This window comes from Primulina eburnea, chromosome 6, assembly GCF_022965805.1.
Source record: "Primulina eburnea isolate SZY01 chromosome 6, ASM2296580v1, whole genome shotgun sequence".
In the NCBI taxonomy this organism is placed as follows: Eukaryota; Viridiplantae; Streptophyta; class Magnoliopsida; order Lamiales; family Gesneriaceae; genus Primulina; species Primulina eburnea.
This window is the reverse complement of record NC_133106.1, coordinates 2,496,945-2,517,356: the sequence shown is the minus strand read 5'-3', so window position 1 is coordinate 2,517,356 and position 20,412 is coordinate 2,496,945. Positions and strand designations below refer to the sequence as shown.

The 20,412-nt window shown below is 36.8% G+C and overlaps 1 protein-coding gene across 2 annotated transcripts; it reads left to right on the top strand.

Annotated features, from left to right (window-relative positions):
- The first annotated feature begins 7,531 nt into the window (after nucleotides 1-7,531).
- LOC140833759 (uncharacterized protein OsI_027940-like) lies at nucleotides 7,532-10,288 on the top strand. Of its 2 annotated transcripts, XM_073198144.1 has the most exons (7): nucleotides 7,532-7,690; nucleotides 8,250-8,436; nucleotides 8,937-9,090; nucleotides 9,170-9,210; nucleotides 9,301-9,379; nucleotides 9,425-9,505; nucleotides 10,019-10,288. In XM_073198144.1, exons 1-7 carry the CDS (start codon nucleotides 7,686-7,688, stop codon nucleotides 10,084-10,086), a joined length of 615 nt encoding a protein of 204 aa, XP_073054245.1. In that variant the 5' UTR covers nucleotides 7,532-7,685; the 3' UTR covers nucleotides 10,087-10,288. The 2 variants fall into 2 exon arrangements, with proteins under 2 accessions (XP_073054245.1, XP_073054244.1); XM_073198143.1 differs by having other exon boundaries at nucleotides 9,301-9,505.
- Nucleotides 10,289-20,412: the final 10,124 nt, after the last annotated feature.

Below are 20,412 nucleotides of genomic sequence, written 5' to 3'. Positions count from 1 at the left end.
CTCTGGCATCAAAAACAACCACAACATAAAAAAGAAAACAGGGGTTGGACCCCAGTACGACAAACCAGTAAAATCACTACGTATATTAAAGTCATGGAATAATATCAAGTAAATGCAATGCTATGCGATGGATGAATGATAACAACGAAATATGGATACCAAATGGAATCCAAACGAATAGCATCATCAACAATAACAGTGGCCACCTGTGCCAGGAATGCAGCATCAAATCGCCGCTCGTCCATGCACGTAGCATCGGGAATGCGAGTAGCTAAGTCGCTCGTCCCTAGATGTCATCTGGGAATGTGGCTAATCCTAACCCACTCGTCCCTCTGATGACTCAATATATCTCAACAGAATCAACATAAATAGCCGTCAAAGGAGTCAAGGCTCAATATTTTATGCCAATACAATTAATGCATGAAAACATCAGATTAAACATTCAAGACACATAATAGCAAACAAAATTCACCCAATATTCTTACACGCCAATATACCCGCCATAATAATATAGGTTTGAGCGTAACTCAATTACAAATTATAATACCACAGATTCTTAAGAACTTTCTGATGGCCCGTCCAAAAATAGAACCTACAATATAAATTCACTATATACCTTGTTCGAACTTTTCAAGTTCGCAATCTTGATTTCGATGTTAACAAAACTTGTTATTCTGTTTCTAACATATTTACTCAAGTGTGAAGTTGCAAACACAAGAAGCAAGCTGAAACTGAATTCTGCACAAACTGAATTTCTGGCAAGCTTCGGTGTTTTCAAATGACAATCCTCCAATTGGACTGATTAGAAAACTCGATTGGGAAGAAGTCGTATTTCACGTCAGTTGGGCAAAATCGCGGATGTTATCATGGTCTAAGTGATCGCTCAATTTGAAAGCGGACCGGTTACGGTGGCCGGAAGCGCAACGGAAGTCAAAATCGAAATTTTTAAGGCAAAAATTCGGCCACCCCATAATCTTGTGCAATATTTACAAAAACATAAACATACATTCATAGGATGTTAAAGAAATGTACCTATCAACTTTAAAAAGTTGATTGTGGCTCCAACTTTGTTGACTAGCAACAAAGCTCTTGAATGGATGAAGATCTTCAAGCCTCCTCCTTACTCCAAAATTAAGCCCACCACCAACTAGGTAAATCCCCTCACAATTTGCACTAGAAAGATGTGAGGATTTATCAAAGAGAAGTGTGTGTTCTTAAACAATTCAAGAACACAAAATGGAGAAGAAAAACTTGAGAGAAAGGATGTGAATATTTTCGGCCATTCCATAGTGGGAGGGAAGGAGAATGAGTTAATTCATTGTCTTGGTGTTGCAAAAAGCAAAAATGAAAAGTAGCATGCCATGCCATTATTTTATTCAAAAGTAATCTCCAACCCTTCACCTCCCATGCATGCATACTATATAGTTTTTAATCAAATTAAAAACTTTGGACTAAATTTAATTATCTCAAACATATTTGAGACTAATTAAACATTACTTGAATTTACTCAAGTCCCACTAGTTTAAATAATTATTTTAATTGAGCTCTACAAGACTCAATATTATTTAATTAATCCAACACTTGAATTAATTTAATTATTTGGGCTCTACTAGGCCCACTAGTGTTTAATTAATTCAACACTTGAATTAATTTATTTAGTCCATAATAATGTCTATGAAAATCACAATTTTCAATTACATTATTCACTTGGCCAAATTTTAATTTAGGAACACTTCCATAAATCAAAATTTATATTTCTCTCATAGAAGTCATACTTCTATTTTTCTTTACACTTATAAACTCATTTATAAGTTGTTCAACACATTGAACTATTTTCTCCTTTATAGAAGTCATACTTCTAATTTTCCTTTACGCTTATAAACTCCTTTATAAGCCGTTCAACACATTGAACTATTTTACTTCTCATCGGGATTTACAAAGCTAGTACTTGTGTGGCCCTCAATGGTTCATTGATACAACTAGCCGTGGGTTCACATCTCAATGTGATTCGGACTAAACATGTCCTTATTCGAGCATACCCCAATCGCTCCATTCTTACTTATCAACTCCTTGATAGTAAGAACGTCAGAACTCAAGTCTGATAGTACCCAACCAATCACGTTAAACGCCTAGCAGCATCGCTTACGTGATTCCCTAGGTATCACATGATAGTGCCTGCAAGAACCATTCAATTATGGTTAGCGTACAGTACGGTCCCTTCAACTCATATATCCCGACCGATTCGACAACCATTGGTTTATCGAGAGTTGTCTATGAATCGATACTATGTGTCATGTCGTAGTTGCATCGATGGTGTAATCTATGAAACACCTTTCATAATTACAACCATACTCTGGCCAGAGATTTCGATCTACATACACATGATAACACATAGGATATCCATACCCGAAGGTAAGCGGTGAATCCCCGACTACAATGCATCGACTCCTATGTGTTTCGACAGAACACCCAACCTTGCCACCTGATGACCCCATGAGAGTCGGTAAACAAGTCAAAGTGTAATTCTAGCACATAGAGTCTCAATGTTGTCCCGGGTCATAAGGACTAATTCTGTACAACCATAAACCAGGACTTTTCCACTCGATAAGTGAGAACCACTTGGAAAGTCCTTTTATGGAGGGTTGTTCAGTGCACTCTACAAGGAGCACCTATCTGCATGTTCGGACATCACAATGTCCCCTACCAATGAAACATGGTACTCACATCGCAGATACTAGTCTCTAACTCGAGCGGCCTATATCCTTCTTAGTGGCGGCTGAATCGACTAGGAACTGTTTAGAATATACAGTATTACAAATATGAGTTTCATGATACTCATCATATGAGCATCCCATATTCTTTCTACTATTTGTATATTCAAGGGCTTTATCTATGCAGCTAGCATGGGTATACAGATAAAGATTTGCCAAAATAATAATTTCAAATATTATTAAAATAAAGACTGCTTATACATAGAGTTTCATTGTGAACACTCGGCCAACACTTGGCTCGACGTGCACCTACTCTAACACAATTACCAAACTGATCACACAAAAACAACAATCAGTTGGGTTTGAGCAGCTGCGGTATTTTGGTCATATCTCTCAGCTCGGTTATCCAAATGAAGCGATTCAGTATGCGTTGGAAAGATAAGACAAAGATCTACAAATCATCTTCAGAAGTCAAACTCTGAATCGAAGCTTATGATGCTGATAAATGACGATGAAGCTACTGGTTCTGCACAAACTGAAATCAGCTAGACTGATTTCAGCACACCAGCTGAAACTGAACCAACTGAACCAGCTGACCAACCAACTGAACTGAACCAGCTGAACGGAAACTGAACCAACTGCTGAACAACTGAACTGAACTGAACTGAACTGAACCAGCTGTTGACCAGATAAACTGAACCAGCTGCTGACCAACTGAACTGAACTGAACTAAACCAGCTGCTGACCAGTTGAACAGAACGACCAGTTGAGTTGATCAGAGTTGACCATTCGGGAAAATACCCAGCAAGCTGAATTTGACCGTTTCAATCTCAAAAACAGTACAGAAACTTTTGAAACGGTCATATTCTTGTGTCTAACGTACATATAATTGTTGAGGCTTATAAATACAACACATTGAAGATCAAACAAGAGCTTTTGAAGTGGATTCAAAGCATGGGCAGTTAGCATGAAAAAATCAGCTAGTTGAGAGCACAAGCCCTTGTGTGAGGATACATTTGATATGTACACTGTAACTGATATATTCCTCACACACGATCACTCACACATATACAAGAGAGTTGAAGTTCAAAGATTAGTTGAGTGAGTCTTGCACAAAGACGTAAAACTTGTGTATGAGACATTAAACAATATGCTAATTGTGAGGTGCTGCATACAATCGTGAGTGCTAGGAGTTCAGTTTAGGCAGTGGGTAAGTCTTAGCTAAATGAGTTTGTACAAAGTGTTGTATAAATCAAAGTCTTCTAATGAATTCTTCCCAAGGGGAAGAAGGGTGACGTAGGAGTATTTAAATCTCTGAACATTCATAAACAAATTCGTGTCTATTTGTTTATTGCATTTACTTATCATTTCCTTAGTTTTAAAGAAGCATTGTTGAAGCATTTTATGTGTTCTTCAAATACCAAAATAAGGCATACAAGTGTTCGATAAAATGCTTCAACTAAAATATTTTTATTCATTCAACTTGCATATATTTTAAATGTTTTACAAAATAAATAATCGATTTCTACGAAGGACTATTTCGAGTATTTTCCGCTTGATTTGAACACCAAACTCGATTTAATTCATCGGTGTTCAATATTTCAAGAACCGAGCTATTGTACCACAACGGTGATCCCCCTAACCGATCCTAACAATTGGTATCTGAGCGGGTTGTTCTTGAAATAACATTAAACTGATTTTGATGTTTAAAATTCGAAATTTCAGATTTTTTTACACATATATATGCAAAACTGAATTTTCGTGCAGCTTGTAGCGACCATGGGAAAAATGGCATATCTCCTTGTTCGAGTGTCCAAATGACGAACCGCTTTTTGCATTGCAAACTAGACTCGTAGAGGTTTACAAGATATAAAATTTGCAGCCTAATTATGCACGATAAAATACAGTTTATTTGTTGAAGACAGAGCATATGTGCTGCAGCAAAAAATGAGCCATGGAGAAAATTGGTTAGTTATCCCTTTTCTTTTACATTTTTCAAAATTTCAAAAATATAGGGGGAGAACTCATTATAATTTTAATGAGTAGATTATTTTTAAATATTGAGGGGGAGAAAATTTTGTTTAAAATGTTTTGAAATATGACTTTTTGATTCACACAAAAAGGGGGAGAATAATGTTAGTTCAGTTGATTGTTTATCCAAGTTTTGTGATCATAAAAAATGGGGAGGTTGTTGGAACTTTTCAAGTTCGCAATCTTGGTTTTGATGTTAACAAAACTTGTTATTGTGTTTCTAACATATTTACTCGAGTGTGAAGTTGCAAACACAAGAAGTAAGCTAAAACTGGATTCTGCACAAACTGAATTTCTGGCAAGCTTTGGTGTTTTGATGATATCTCTTAACTGGATGATTCAAATGACAATCCGCCAATTGGAATGATCATAAAACTCAATTTGGAACAAGTCGTATTTCACGTCAGTGGGGCAAAATCGGATGTTATCATGGTCTAACCGATCGCTCAATTATCAAACTGATCACACAAAAACAGAATCAGTTGGGTTTGAGCAGCTGCGGTATTTTGGTCATATCTCTCAGCTCGGTTATCCAAATGAAGCGATTCAGTAAGCGTTGTAAAGATAAGACAAAGATCTACAAATCATCTTGAGAAGTCAAAGTCTGAATCGAAGCGTATGATGCTGATAAATGACGATGAAGCTACTGGTTCTGCACAAGCTGATTTCAGCACACCAGCTGAAACTGAACCAACTGAACCAGCTGCTGACCAGCTGACCAACCAACTGAACTGAACGAGCTGCTGACCAGCTGAACTGAAACTGAACCAGCTGCTGAACAACTGAACTGAACTGAACTGAACCAGCTGTTGACCAGATAAACTGAACTAGCTGCTGATCAACTGAACTGAACTGAACCAGCTGCTGACCAGTTGAACTGAACGACCAGTTGAGTTGACCAGAGTTGACTAGTTGACCAGAGTGGACTAGTCGGGAAAATGCCCAGCAAGCTGAATTTGACCGTTGCAATCTCAGAAACAGTACAGAAACTTTTCAAACGATCATATTCTTGTGTCTAACGTATATATCATTGTTGAGGCTTATAAATACAACATATTGAAGATCAAACAAGAGCTTTTGAAGTAGATTCAAAGCATGGGCAGTTAGCATGAAAAAATCAGCTAGTTGAGAGCACAAGCCCTTGTGTGAGGATACATTTGATATGTACACTGTAACTGATATATTCCTCACACACGATCACTCACACATATACAAGAGAGTTGAATTTCAAATATTAGTTGAGTGAGTCTTGCACAAAGACGTAAAACTTGTGTATGTAGTCTTTGCATATGAGACATTAAACAATATGCTGATTGTGAGGTGCTGCCTACAATCGTGAGTGATAGGAGTTCAGTTTAGGCAGTGGGTAAGTCTTAGCTGAATGGGTTTGTACAAAGTGTTGTATAAATCAAAGTCTTCTAATGAATTCTTCCCAAGGGGAAGAAGGGGTGACGTAGGAATATTTAAATCTCCGAACACCCATAAACAAATTCGTGTCTATTTGTTTATTGCATTTACTTATCATTTCCTTAGTTTTAAAGAAGCATTGTTGAAACATTTTATGTGTTTTTCAAATACCAAAATATTGCTTACAAACTGTTTATAAAATGCTTCAACTAAAATATTTTTTATTCATTCAACTTGCATATATTTTAAATGTTTTACAAAATAAATAATCGATTTCTACGAAGGATTATTTCGAGTATTTTCCGCTTGGTTTGAACACCAAACTCGATTTAATTCATCGGTGTTCAATATTTCAAAAATCGAGCTATTGTAGCTCAACGGTGATCCCCCTAACCGATCCTAACATACCTCAATACAATGCATACCAAACGACTAAGCCAAAATAAATCGGCTCGGTTAAAATTCAAAATCCGGGCAGCCTATTAAACCCATACAAATTTTGAAATTCCAAGCTTAATACCTCAAGAAACGAAGCTTAAACACACAATGGTAATCTCGCGAAGATGGCTCGCCGGAAAAAGTCACCGAAAACACTGTTCACGATCTGAAAACCTAGCTGGAAATTAAGTGAAAAGCTCAATACTACACTATACAAACTAATCCACCTAAACACCACTAAGAATTGAAGCCAAAAATCTTACCTAGAACCGAATCGATGCTCACGCACAGTGCTGGAAAACAGGACCGATCGAGCTCGATAACTACCGATTCAATGCAGGAAATACTATAATATACTGAAGGAAGAAGATTGCTAACCTACTGCACAAAAAAATCCGTCCACTGGGGCGCTGCACGCTTGCTGCAGAAAAGGAGAACGACGGGCAAGGCTGGGGAAGAACTTCTGTATTGAGCGATCTGATTCTTGTATCAAATGGGTTGGGTTATTTATTATTAAATGAAATGGGCTGGGCCTTGCTTATTGTTATTGGGCCTCACATCATTAATCATATGAGTATTTAAACACAAATGCATATAATTGAACTTTTTTAAAGTTACACATAATTAAAATTTAAAACTTACACATAATTTTTAAAACATAATTAATAAAATAACAGAAATAAATATTTAAATACACATAATTAAGAGGCTAAGATGATTTTAATTTTTTTAATAATTTTTAAAATATTTTTATTATTTTTAAAAATGTTTTATTATTAATTTTATTTTTTTTAGACATTTTTATTATTAATTTTAATAACTTAAAATCAGATTTTTTTTTTTCCTAAAAAAAGGTTGCAGACTTGCAGGTTCCGCGCGGTGAAGCCCGCCTGCATTATCGGGGACATTCAGGGGGAGATAAATTAAATGGGCTTGTAAGGCCCAATTGTATGATATTCCCTACCGCTTTTCAAGTAAACCTATTTTCTTTGGGGTTTTAAAGGCGCGGTGCATTCTCCGAGACGCTTACTCTGCCTCTGCGACCAGCTAGGGTTTTGGTTTCACGCTGTTTCTCGACTCTACGAATCAAAATCGAAGATGAGGTATCTTTTTCTGGTTTCGCGTTATCTTACTTTCGATGAATTGTGGGTAAGTGGATACGCAATGAGGCTGATTTGGGAAATAAAATTGAGTTTTGTATTGGATTATTAGGTATTTTTTAGAAATGTTGATTCATGGATCGAAACTAATCGGAGGTGTAGGAGCCTGAGTTAACGGGTAATAGTTACAATTTGTATAGATTTTAGTGTTTGTTACTGGCGCTGTAGGAATTTGCTGCCTGCTGGTGGTGTGTTTTGTGTACGAGCCTTGCCATGTGTAGAATCTGCATATACTTTGTTCTAGATATATTAAATTTATATTAACTGACGGGAACTGATTGCAGAACCAGGATTGGTCTAGTTTAAAGAAACTTAAGAAGATCTAAAAATACAATCAGTTTATCACAACGAATGAACACGAGCATATTTATTTATGTATTTTTTTTAACTATTTTCTAGCTCCAGAATAGTTGTTGAATATTGAAGTGGTTTTGAGGTTGTTTCCCGCAATTATATAAAATTGGCTAGCAGTCTAAAAGACTCTAATACATGTATCTTGTAGCCGACATCCTGAAGTTAAGTGGGCTGAAAGGGAGGACAAGGTCTATCTGACAGTGCAGTTGGCAGATGCTAAAAATCCAAAGGTCAACCTTGACCCAGAAGGGGTTTTTACTTTTTCCGCATCTGCTGGGACCGACGATAATCTCTATGAACTCAAACTTGATCTTCTTGACAAAGTTAATGTAGAGGTGAGATAATATTTGCTCTTTGTATGTCGAGCTCTTGATGGAACATATATGAATGAGTTCCGCTTTTAACTGTTTTGCACTGATTGTATGTTGTATATTTTTTATGCATTTGAAGTATTTCTCTTGTATTGTACATATTTACTATTGTTCTTGGCTTGCGAGCACTAAGACAAGAAAGAAGAACTCTTGTCCTTTGTCTGCAGTTGATGCATTTTTTAATCATTTTTAGTCAAGCACTCGGTTGTTCGAATCGTAATCTATGGTTTCTTAAAAAAATATAAGTATGTCATTTCCATAGAAATACCAGCAAATTGGCATGATATAACATTTAAAATTTGGGAGATTCAAAACATTCAGGAAACAATCTGTTAACAGATAGGGCTATAAATTGAATACACTCATTATAGTCTCAAATGTGTAGCTTCATTTGTTTCTGTTTCTTGATAAATCAATCTCACCCTTAAGCTTTTTTAATATTCCTCATCTGTTCCATTTCTCAGGAGAGCAAAATAAACATCGGGGTGAGAAGTATTTTCTGTGTTATAGAAAAAACTGAGGCAAAATGGTGGAATAAATTATTGCGTGGAGGTGAGAAGACGCCTCACTATGTGAAAGTAGATTGGGATAAATGGGTCGATGAAGATGATGATAGTGGTACGTTTCATGTTTTTTCGTATATTTTATTCATTTTGACAACTTTCACTAGAGATTATTCAGACTCATGATTGATTAGGTGGGCCTGCGGATTTGGACATGGGTGGTATGGATTTCTCGGTAAGCTTTTCCCTGTTTTTTCTCCTGATTCTGGGTATTTGCTGTTACGGTTGCATTTAACAATACCTTTTCCTGTAACATGTTATGCAGAAATTTGGAGACATGGGCGGCATGGGCGGCTTAGGAGGCATGGGCGGCATGGGAGGCATGGGTGGCTTAGGAGGCATGGGTGGCATGGGTGGCTTAGGAGGCATGGGAGGCATGGGTGGCTTAGGAGGCATGGATGGCCTGGGAGACATGAGTGGCCTTGGAGATGATCCCATTGGAGATGACACTGAGGACAGCGATGACGAAGGTACTTTTGCATTTTCACTTGGTTTTATGCCTGAAAAAAGTGTTATGAAGTTCTTTTGCAACCTCTTAAATTTGTTAGCATTTGATTTGTAAATAGATTCATAGCGGTGATACACGTGCCTGGTTTATTTTGTGTCCGCACACACAAGGCAGGCGTTAACTGTATCTAGTACGAGAATGTTGGTGAAGAAGAGGATAAACTTACTCTTGTCATTTTTCTGAATTAGAAAAGATTTGGCTGCGAGTTCGATTGACCGGTTAAAAATGTTACAGAGGGGCTGTTTTCCAGCTGTGATGTTAAATTCGAGAGCACCATACCACAGGGCTCAATGGTTTTTGGAAACAGTGGTGTAGCTTCAAATTTTATGCACCTTTTGTCTTTGTTTTCTGTTTTTCCGGTTTTATAAACACATGCACCCACCCAAGATTCATTTGCCAACCATGGGTCTATAATAGTTGGATTTATGTGTTCCAAGTCTAATAAATCTATTGTTATCATCCAATTTCTTGGCAGAGCAAATCAAGATGCCAGAAGGAAAGGCTCATGACAAGACAGAGAGAGAAACAACCAAAGACAGCTGAATGTCTGACAGTCTAATGTCTGTAACATAGAGAGCCTATGCCATTTGCTGGAGTTACTCTTCGGTGACAAAAGCGTGCTTTATATGGCGTAAAGTCTCTCTTTACTTGATTTATTTATGCACCCTGACACTACATGTTTGTGCTTTTGTACCATCTTGGCAGAACTATATTTATCCAATCATGGTGTTAAAATTTCAGCTAACTCAAGTCCATCCCCGAGTTAATATGGATTTGAAAATACCGAAGCAATTGTCCATTCAAGAAACTGATTCTAATGAAAATGCATAAAACAGATTACATGGCTTGTATGGCGAGCAAGAATGCAAGTGAAATGAATCTCATCCCCTAGGCGAGTGAAATCACTGCATCCTTGTGCTCCGTCTATGATGACCTATTTTTACTAGTTGAAACGTAAAGGCGGCGGAGTTGTCCTTCTGTTAAATAATGTGCATTTTACGAAACCAATTCAACAAGAGATCGTTCCTATCGGTATTTCCCTATAAATTGATGATAATAATAATAATAAATAAATAAATAAAATTATATAGTCTTAAAAAAGAATTGTACATAAATAATTTGCATACGTATTGATCTACTTAAATTTTAAAATATTTGTGATGAAATAAATAAATAAAAATACTTCTAAATAAGAACAATTTAAATAAATAAATAAATTTTATTCTCCTACAAATAAAAATTTAAAAGTTGAACACTGCGAAATATAATATATGTTTCTAAAATATTATAACTTAAATAAATAAGTAAATAAAACAATATAATATAAAAATATGAAACAAAAATCTAAAAAAGATTGATTAATTCATATTTGTCTATTAATTATAAAATTAAGGGTGAGTATGTGTCACTAATTTAATGGAAATAAATGTCACCAAGCTAGGACAATAGTTGTCAAATTATGCTGAAATAAGTTTGACATGCATTAGTAATTGGTGACTTAGCTAAGTGTCAAGAAACGAGCCTTACATTTGTTGGGAAATAATGACTCATCCACTCAACTTCTTTGCAATAAATAGGTCTAATTCCAAGCATATTATCAGATTATATTAATCAAATTCGTGAGTTTAAAAAAAAAAAATTGATAAGCAAATATTGAAAATATGAGAAAATAACAAACCATCTCCAAAAATTCCGAAAAATTTACATAACACTCCTATTTAACCCAGAAATCAAAGTGTATAAGTGGTGTAACAAAATCATCCATCCAATTTTCCCAGAAAATCAAGATTCATGAAGAACAATTATGGAAAAATTCCAAAAAATTGTTCTCAGGTAACTACTTATAGTTTTAATTACTTTATCTTCTTGAATCCCTCTGTGTGGTGACTGTTATCTTCATCAGAACTTGAAGGATGTATAAACAATATTTCTATTATGAGATAGTGACATTAATGTAGATATTTATCGGGACTCGTGTAAGATATGGTTGACTTGAAGTGGTGCAAAATCATTGAATATCATGAGCCGGTCCGAGAATATCTTTCATTAAGTGAGCAATAAATATCTCTTTAATGAAGTGGCCGAAATTCTTCTAGCTGTTGATGCTCTTATGCTCTCTGATGGTTGAAGAGTATGCGGTTTGAAGATCAAGCGGTTGAAATGGTTCCTGCAATACAAGGAAGATTGCAGCTGTTTTCTAAAACGGTGATGTGTTTTTTTGATTTTGTCAATCACCAAAACTTTAGGGTAAACATAATTTCTTCATAATTTCCCCCTTTTTTTGGTGATGACAATACCCAACTGCAGAACTATACAACAGTTTAAAGATAATTAAGAAAGCTAAATGAAGCAAAGATTTTATTTCATTGAGTGAATGAAATTACAAACTCTAATCAGTAAAATAGCAATCAAAACAGCTTAAACAAAACAAATACAATACATTAACCTTTCTATTGTTCTTCAAGTTGTTTAGCTTCATCCGCTTTGGCACGCTCTGCAACTTTTTTTCTTACCACTTCTTCTGTTTTCTTAAGTTCCTTTTGCTTCCCTCTTTCTCCTTTTTTGACATCACCATGCATAAGGAATTGCATGATTTCAGTAAGTTGTGCTCCTTGGGCATCCATACGCTGATCAACATGTGCTCTAAGTCTAGTCATTTGGCCCAAATGCTCAGTGAAAATATTGAGATTCGAGGAATTATGCCTTTCTTGTAGGAGGGTAATGCTTATATTCATGACAAGAAATTCCTTGCCGATGTCATATTTCATCGATTGAAAAGCTTCCTTAAGATCAAATTGCTTCCGATTGAGGTCCAGAACTGATTGATCCATAGTCTTCAGACGATCCAAAACCTTCTTCTGGCTGTCTTCTTACACAAATTCTTCTTCTCGGAGTTCAAGTAGATTGGATGAAGAGAGTAGTCTAGCCTTGAAGGAGGCCATTTGAGAAGAAGATTATTTTTCGGTAGACTTGGAAGGCTGAGGTTCATCGATTTCAGAAGCTAAAGTATCAACCGTAGTGTCAAATGCTATAGACGAATCAGGGATTGCTTCGCTGGGGGCTTATTGTGGTACCAAACTGGTGGATGGATCCTCAGCAACTGAGGAGACTAGAGGTAGAGAAACAATAGTTACATTGGCATCCTTGGATTCAGCAGGTGAAGATAATAACGGTTCTTGGAAAGTGCCTTGAGCAGTATCATCAGCAAATACAAACTTTGAAGGAGAAGAGACTCTATGTGAGTTGTGCCCTGATCAAAGTCTGAAAGAGATTGCACAACTTCTTCGACAGAAATAAGATGGACTTATGAGAGATTGATATGTACCGAGAGAGGAAGCACAATTGAGTCAAATTTTTGAACAGATATATCTTCCTCATGGATCTCTTGAGGAGCTTTGAAAGATGCCCGGTTCATCTTGTTGACAGATGGCCTCAATGATTGAAACATTCTTTGTCACAATTATTTCAGCGGTTGGGATAGTGGAGTCCATATAACTGGGCGTAGCGGTTTCAACTGGTATCTCAGAAACAAGCGAAGCAGTGCCAGATAAAGATGGTGGTACCTGATCAGTAGGTAAGTCGTTGATCGTCTCAAGCTCCAGCACTTCATCAATGTTCAGGTCTGAGTGAAACTTGCCTTTTTCTCCAACCGCGGGCAGTTGAAGTTCCTACCGTTTTTGAGCGACGATCATGGAGAATGAGAGAATTTCCATCTCAAGTTGAGAAATGACAGATGAGTCATCATTTGCTGTTGGGCAAATAGGAACAAAATTGTTCCTCTTCAGTTGAATCAGTGATCAGAGTGCTCTTTCCTTCATCTATAATTCTAAGAAGTTTCTATGAAGCAGAGCTGTTTGAACATCAGATGCTTTTGTCCATTCCAATATGGAAAGTTCAAGTTTGGCGCCTGCTTTGATCTTGTCGGTTTGAATAAGTGAGTCAAAGGTTGTGACCATTCGAAATTCAACCCACTAATCAAACATTTTCAATTTCTGCCGAACGATCTCATTGACTCGTTTGCTTGTCAACACAATAGCAGTTTGAACATTTTTGTGTTTCGATGGATCCTCGAGCAGAGCTTTCTTCCCTTTTTCTGTAGGATGAAGGAGATGAATACTAGAGAAAGAGGATGTAATCTCTTATTCAGTGGTCATAATCCCTTTGAGTTTTGTTGTTTTAATTGCGGGGATCGGAGAAGGAACCAACGGTGCAGAAAGATGGTTGATCATCTTGATTTTTGTAGCTTTGGCCTTTTCTGACCGTTTCTTCTTAAGTACTTGTGAGACCGGTACATCATCCTTCAATTTGTCATCAGAACTATATTTCAAACCAGCTTTCTCTTAGTGCCCTTGGCAGGCTCTTGCGTCTTCTTTTGCTTAACAAACTCAATTCCAGTATCTGTTTTGACAGAGACAATCTCCTAATCGGTTGGAGCATTTTTCTTTATGAAATTTTCAACCGTTGTCCAGTTGAATAACTTGGTCTTTCCAACTTCAACCATGTCTATTGGTTGGACTCCTTACTGAATCAGTAGATGGCAAATTTCAAATGTGAATCCTTGAGACTGATTCTATTTCTTTATCATGGCAACCAGTGTCTGGAACAAGACATCTGGCAACCAGTGTCTTGAACAAGACATCAGACCAGTTGATTTTAAGATTTTATGCAATGGCGGCCATGACAAGAAACTTTTTCGGAGTTATTTTGTCAAATGCACCGGCCTTGGCGAGAATCCCCTTCGCCACTATATCATCCAACAGTCTGAATTCAATTTTCAGAGAGAGAGAGAGAGAGAGAGAGAGAGAGAGAGAGAAATCATTCTCCAAAGCTCAATGTTGCCCTCTGGAAGAGAAGTAAAGTCGGTGTTCAGACAACCGATAGCTTAAACAAATCAGCGAACATCTTCTGGGTGATGCGAAGGTTCTTTCCTTGAATGACGCAGAGGATTTTCCCATTTTTCATATAGGATGTGTCGAAAAATTTCTTCAAAAATGGTTTATGAGAATTGTTCACTGCAACCCAAAAATGAGCAAAGGCCACAGTTCACGAGCTTTCGGAACATAGATTGCATCGGCTTATTGGTCATGGCTAGCACAGATGCGAAGTTGATGGCAAGGGTGTTGTGAGCAATAGATGCAGCTATTTGCGCAGTGAATAGAATAGGTTGAAATGATAAAATCTGCAAGACAATCTTGACAAGAAAAAATCTTAGAATAAACAAGTGCGAAGATAGTAAGTGATTGTAGTAGAGTAAAATGATAATACAAAGTTCATGTGTGTATCTCTGGCTCGGAAAAGTACAGATCAATCCACGTGTAGGACTGTAAGTGGATGGATTTTAAAATTTTGAAAATTTTCAGACTGCGGTATATTAAGTTATTTCAAATTTTAAGACGATAATTCTCACGTCATATAGGGCAATCAGAGAGTTGAGTGATTTTTACGCAATGACGTGGAGAAACGTGTCATGCACAAAGAAACGAACCAGTTGCTTAAATGTGATTAGAGGGTAAGCGGTTAAGTCACGCAATAAACATGGGTTGTCCATTTGTCAACCGCAATGGTTGAAAACACGTTTATTTTAACTCATTAATTTGTCGACTTAATCAATATTTCTCCCTAAATATATGCATTAAATAGGGTTATATGAGCTTATCCTCGGAGAACGAATAGTCGATGGTTGACAAAGATCTCTTCATATTCTCCTGTCAACGAGTCATAATAATGATCGCGGCCCTTTATATGGTTCGAGTCTATAAATAAGCAAACTAGCTAGTCACAAAATCACTTGAAAATTTTGTAAAACAGATAATACACCATCAAAGCAGTAGCAATGGATGGGGCAGGAGCTGAAGCTTGAGGATGACGTCTTGGACAAGACGCTGTCCACCTGGAGAAATCTTTACCGAGATTGCAAGACAGGATTGTATGTGATTGCTATTGCACTCGTGTTGTCACAGAAGATAGGAGATTAAGTGGTTTGAATTCATTAGTCTTTAAGCTGCTGTTGCATCAACAATATTTGAACAAAGCAACTTCCAGCCGCAAGGTACTCTACTTCAGCGGTTGATGTAACAATATACGTTTGTTTTTTGCTAAACCAAGATATTAGTCTACCCGCCAAGAACTGACATGAATCGTTGGTGCTCTTTCGATCAATTTTGCATCCAGCATAATCCACGTCTGAATATACTACAAGATTCAAACTTGAATATTTGGATACCAAAGACCCACATTAGCTGTACCTTTAAGATATTTAAGAATACGTTTAACAACAGTATAATGCGATTGCATAGGATTGGCTTGAAAACCTACACATAAACAAACTGTAAACATGATGTCTGGCGGCAAGCGGACAGATAAAACAGTGAACCAATTAATCCTCGATACATGGTTGTGTCTACTGAGATTCCCCTTTCATATTTGTCCAATTTGATTGATGAGCTTTTTGGGATAGCCGCTTTAGATCAATTTTCTATACCAAACTTCTTTAGCATGTCTTTTGTGTATTTATCTTGGTTAATGAAGATATCATTTTTTGACTGCTTGACGTGCAACCTAAAAAGAAGTTTAATTCTTTCATAATGCTCATTTCAAACTGATCCTGCATTAGCTTGGAGAATCTCTCACACAATGTAGGATTAGTTTATCCAAAGATAATATCATCAACATATATTTGCACAAATAAATAAAGATCATCTTTTGAAAATCTAAAATGTGTCTTATCAACCGTTCTAATCGAGAAGTCATGATCAAGTAAAAATTTAGTTAATGTATCATACCATGCCCTTGGAGCTTGTTTTAGTCCATATAATGCTTTATCTAGTTTATAAACATGATTGGGATGAGTGTAACTGACGAAGCCAGGTGGTTGTTCAACGTATACCTCCTCATTAAGCAAACCATTTAAGAATGCAAGAAATATTCTAATTGTTTCTAGTCTGGCAACGTGGACAAATGATCCATCAAAGTCAATATCTTCCTCATGTCTATATCTTTGAGCAACTAGTCTGGCTTTGTTTCTAACTATTGAACCGTTCTCATCCATCTTGTTTCTAAAAACCTATCTAGTACCAATTACATGCAGATTAGCAGGTCGAGGAACTAAATGCCAAACTGTGCTTCTTTCGAATTGATTAAGTTATTTCTGCATGGCATCTATCCAATTGGTATCATTTATTGCATCACCAATTTTCTTAAGTTCTAACTGAGAAACAAAAGCAGCATGCATAAATTCATCAATCATTTGTTTTCTGGTTCTAAGAGGAGGGTTGGGTTACCGATGACCAGCCGAGTGGATGATCTTTTTTCCACCGGAGACATGGTCCATATGGACTGGGCTCTGTTGGTTAAGCCGTTGCATGTTCGTGTTCCACCATTTCCTCCTCCATCTGATTAGTTTCATGTGGGTGATTATTCACCGGTTCATCTTCCTGATGAAGTTGTTCTTGTACGGTTGGACTTTGTTCAGAAGTATTCTCAACTGTTCTTCTAAAATCCATCATCACTGCTATATTCAAGGTTAGTAGCATCTAATTTATTGATTAAATCATGAATTTTGTTACCACTATTTTCGTGACAGATGTATGATTCATCAAATACAATATGTATGGATTCTTCAACAGTGAGAGTTCTTTGATTGTATACTCTATATGCTTTGCTCACTGCTGAATATCCCAGGAAGACACCATTATCAGATTTTTAATGTCAAATCTAGATAAATGTGTCTTGCCATTATTGTGAATAAAACACTTACAACCAAATATTTGGAAGTATCCAATTTCGGGCTGCTTGCCGGTCGAGATCTCATATGGAGTCTTTTCATGATTTTTGTTGATCATGGACCGGTTCTGAGTATAATAGGCAGTGTTGACAGCCTCTGCCCAAAATCGCTGAGAGATTCCAGATTCTGCTAGTATGATCCTAGCTCCTTCCTTGAGAGTGCAGTTTCTTTTTTTAGCAACTCCATTATGTTGTGGTGATCTGGCAGCTGAGAGCTCAGGCTTGATGTCGTGATCTTCAAGATAAGTTTACAGGAGTTGATTTAGAAATTTTGTTCTTTTATCACTCTTGATCATGTCCTCCACTATAGTATTTTCATTTTGGAGTCTCTTAAGGAGCTTGATGAGCTGAGCGGAGGTTTGATCTTCGGAACTCAAGAATATTACTCACGTGAACCGGGAGAAGTCATCAATTACCACTAAGGTGTATTTTCTTCCCCCTAAGTTCATTACTGGCATGGGTCCAAATAGGTCCATGTGGAGTAGTTCCAGGCAATGAGCTGATGAATTTCTTCCTCTGTTTTGAATGTTGAGCGAACCTGTTTACCTATATGACAAGAATTGTAGATTCTATCTTTTTCAAAATCTAGGCAAATCAGATACCAACTTAAGCTTGCTAATAATGACAATGGATTTGAAGGTGATTGAGCCATTTGTGTCAAAGCCAATTTTTGTTTCCATTTAAGGGGATGAAGCAAGTAGAAACATTTAAACTATCATCATTCCATTTCACCTATTATGTATTATGCTCTTTAAGATCAGTCAGTATAATATTGCCAGCAACAGATTTAATAGTGCATGTGTGTTTGTGAAACTCAATGGTGTAACCTATGTCACATAATTGGCTTACACTAATCAAGTCATAACACAAATTTTCAACTAAGAGCACATCTTTAATGATAATTTTTTCATGGGTAATCTTACCTTTACCCACAGCTTTCTTTACCTTTCGAATTATCACCAAAAACTCTTTAAAAATATTTGTTTTTTTAAAATTGGTTTTCAATCATTTTTAGGCGGTTGAAAGTTTTTCTTGAACGGTTAGAAATATGAACCACTTGAAAAGTGCGGAGAACGGTTCACAATTTCTAATAATAGCTTTAACTGGTTGATTGGCTTATTAACAAGAAACGATTCAAAAAGTAAGTGCATGCAAAAAGTAAGGACATAGGATTTTTATGGATGTTCGGATATAAAAACTCTTACGTCACCCCTTTTTCCTCTTTAGGAAGAATTCCACTAAAAGACTTTGGCTTTACAAACATATTGCAATAGCCCACTCCAATCAGGACTTATCACACTGCATGTTTTGAAACTCTTAGTGATCACTTTACACTTTTGGATTGAAGAACCATCGGTTGACCAGACAACACAATCAATCAAATAACCAAAAAGTTACTGATAAAAGAAAACTGTATATTTTGAATAGCATGAAATTGGACATTGAATGATCAGATATATTTCTGCTGAGTGTGTGCTTGATGAGCGATGAAGTATATGAACTTTAAGAGTGCTTAGATCTTTAAATAAGAAAGCTTCAGTAGTATGTCGATCGCGTGGTTGAAAAGCTTAAAGTGATCGAGCTTGTATCTGCATTTTTCAGCTCTTCTTTTATAAAATGTCATTCCAACGGTCGGAAAAGATGAATAACATAAACCTGTATAGCTGGATTGATGTGTCATTATCAACTGCAACTTCATTAAATGTTCTTCAGCAAACATTTAATTATCTCTTTACTTGTGTAACTTTGAATCCCGTTCATTGAAGAGTTGCTACTGAGCATCCCTTTGTGGTGACTGTTATCTTTATCCGAACTTAAAGGATGTATAAACAATCTTTCTATTCTGGGATAGTAACATTAATGCAGATCTTTATCGAGACTCGTGCAGGATATGATTGACTTGTAGCGGTGCAAAACCATTGAATATCCTGAGTCGTAGGAGAATGTCTTTCATTAAGTGAACAATAAATTGTTAGAGTAGGTGCACGTCGAGCCAAGTGTTGGCCGACTGTTCACAATGAAACTCTTTGTATAAACGATCTTTATTTTAATAATATTTCAATTTATTAATTTGGCGCATCTTTATCTTTATACCCATGCTAGTTGCATAGATAAAGTCCTTGAATATACAAATAGTAGAAAGAATATGAGATGCTCATATGATGAGTATCATGAAACTCATATTTGGAATACTGTATATTCTAAACCGTTCCTAGTCGATTCAGCCGCCACTAAGAAGGATAAAGGCCGCTCGAGTTAGAGACTAGTATCTGCGATGTGAGTACCATGTTTCATTGGTAGGGGACATTGTGATGTCCGAGCATGCAGATAGGTGCTCCTGGTAGAGTGCACTGAACAACCCTCTATAAAGGACTTTCCAAGTGGTTCTCACTTATCGAGTGGAAAAGTCCTAGTTTATGGTTGTACACCATTAGTCCTTATGACCCGGGACAACATTGAGACTCTATATGCTAGCGTTTCACTTTGACTTGTTTACCGACTCTTATGGGATCATCAGGTGGCAAGGTTGGGTGTTACGGCGAAACATATAGGAGTCGATGCATTGTAGCTGGGGATTCACCGCTTACCTACGGGTATGGATATCCTATGTGTTTTGCATGTATGTGTTGGTTGAAATCTCTGATCAGAGTATGGTAGTAATTATGAAAAGGGTTTCATAGATTACACCATCGATGCAACCACAACATGACACATAGTATCGATTCATTGACAACTCTCGATAAACCAATAGTTGTCGAATCGGTCGGGATATATGAGTTGAAAGGACCGTACTGTACGCTAACCATAATTGAATGGTTCTTGCAGGCACTATCATGTGATACCTAGGGAATTACGTAAGCGATGCTGCTAGGCGTTTAACGTGATTGGTTGGGTACTATCAGACTTGAGTTCTGACGTTCTTACTATCAAAGAGTTGATAAGTAAGAATGGGGCAATTGGGGTATGCTCGTATAAGGACATGTTTAGTCCGAATCACATGGAGATGTGAACCCACGGCTAGTTGTATCAATGAACCATTGAGGGCCACACAAGTACTAGCTTTGTAAATCCCGATGAGAAGTAAAA

Excerpts from the sequence above, each read along its gene's own strand:
- LOC140833759 (XM_073198143.1), top strand. Across the intron at positions 9,211-9,300 it reads TGGGTGGTATGGATTTCTCG|AAATTTGGAGACATGGGCGG; the intron begins GTAAGCTTTTCC and ends CATGTTATGCAG. Across the intron at positions 9,506-10,018 it reads TGAGGACAGCGATGACGAAG|AGCAAATCAAGATGCCAGAA; the intron begins GTACTTTTGCAT and ends ATTTCTTGGCAG.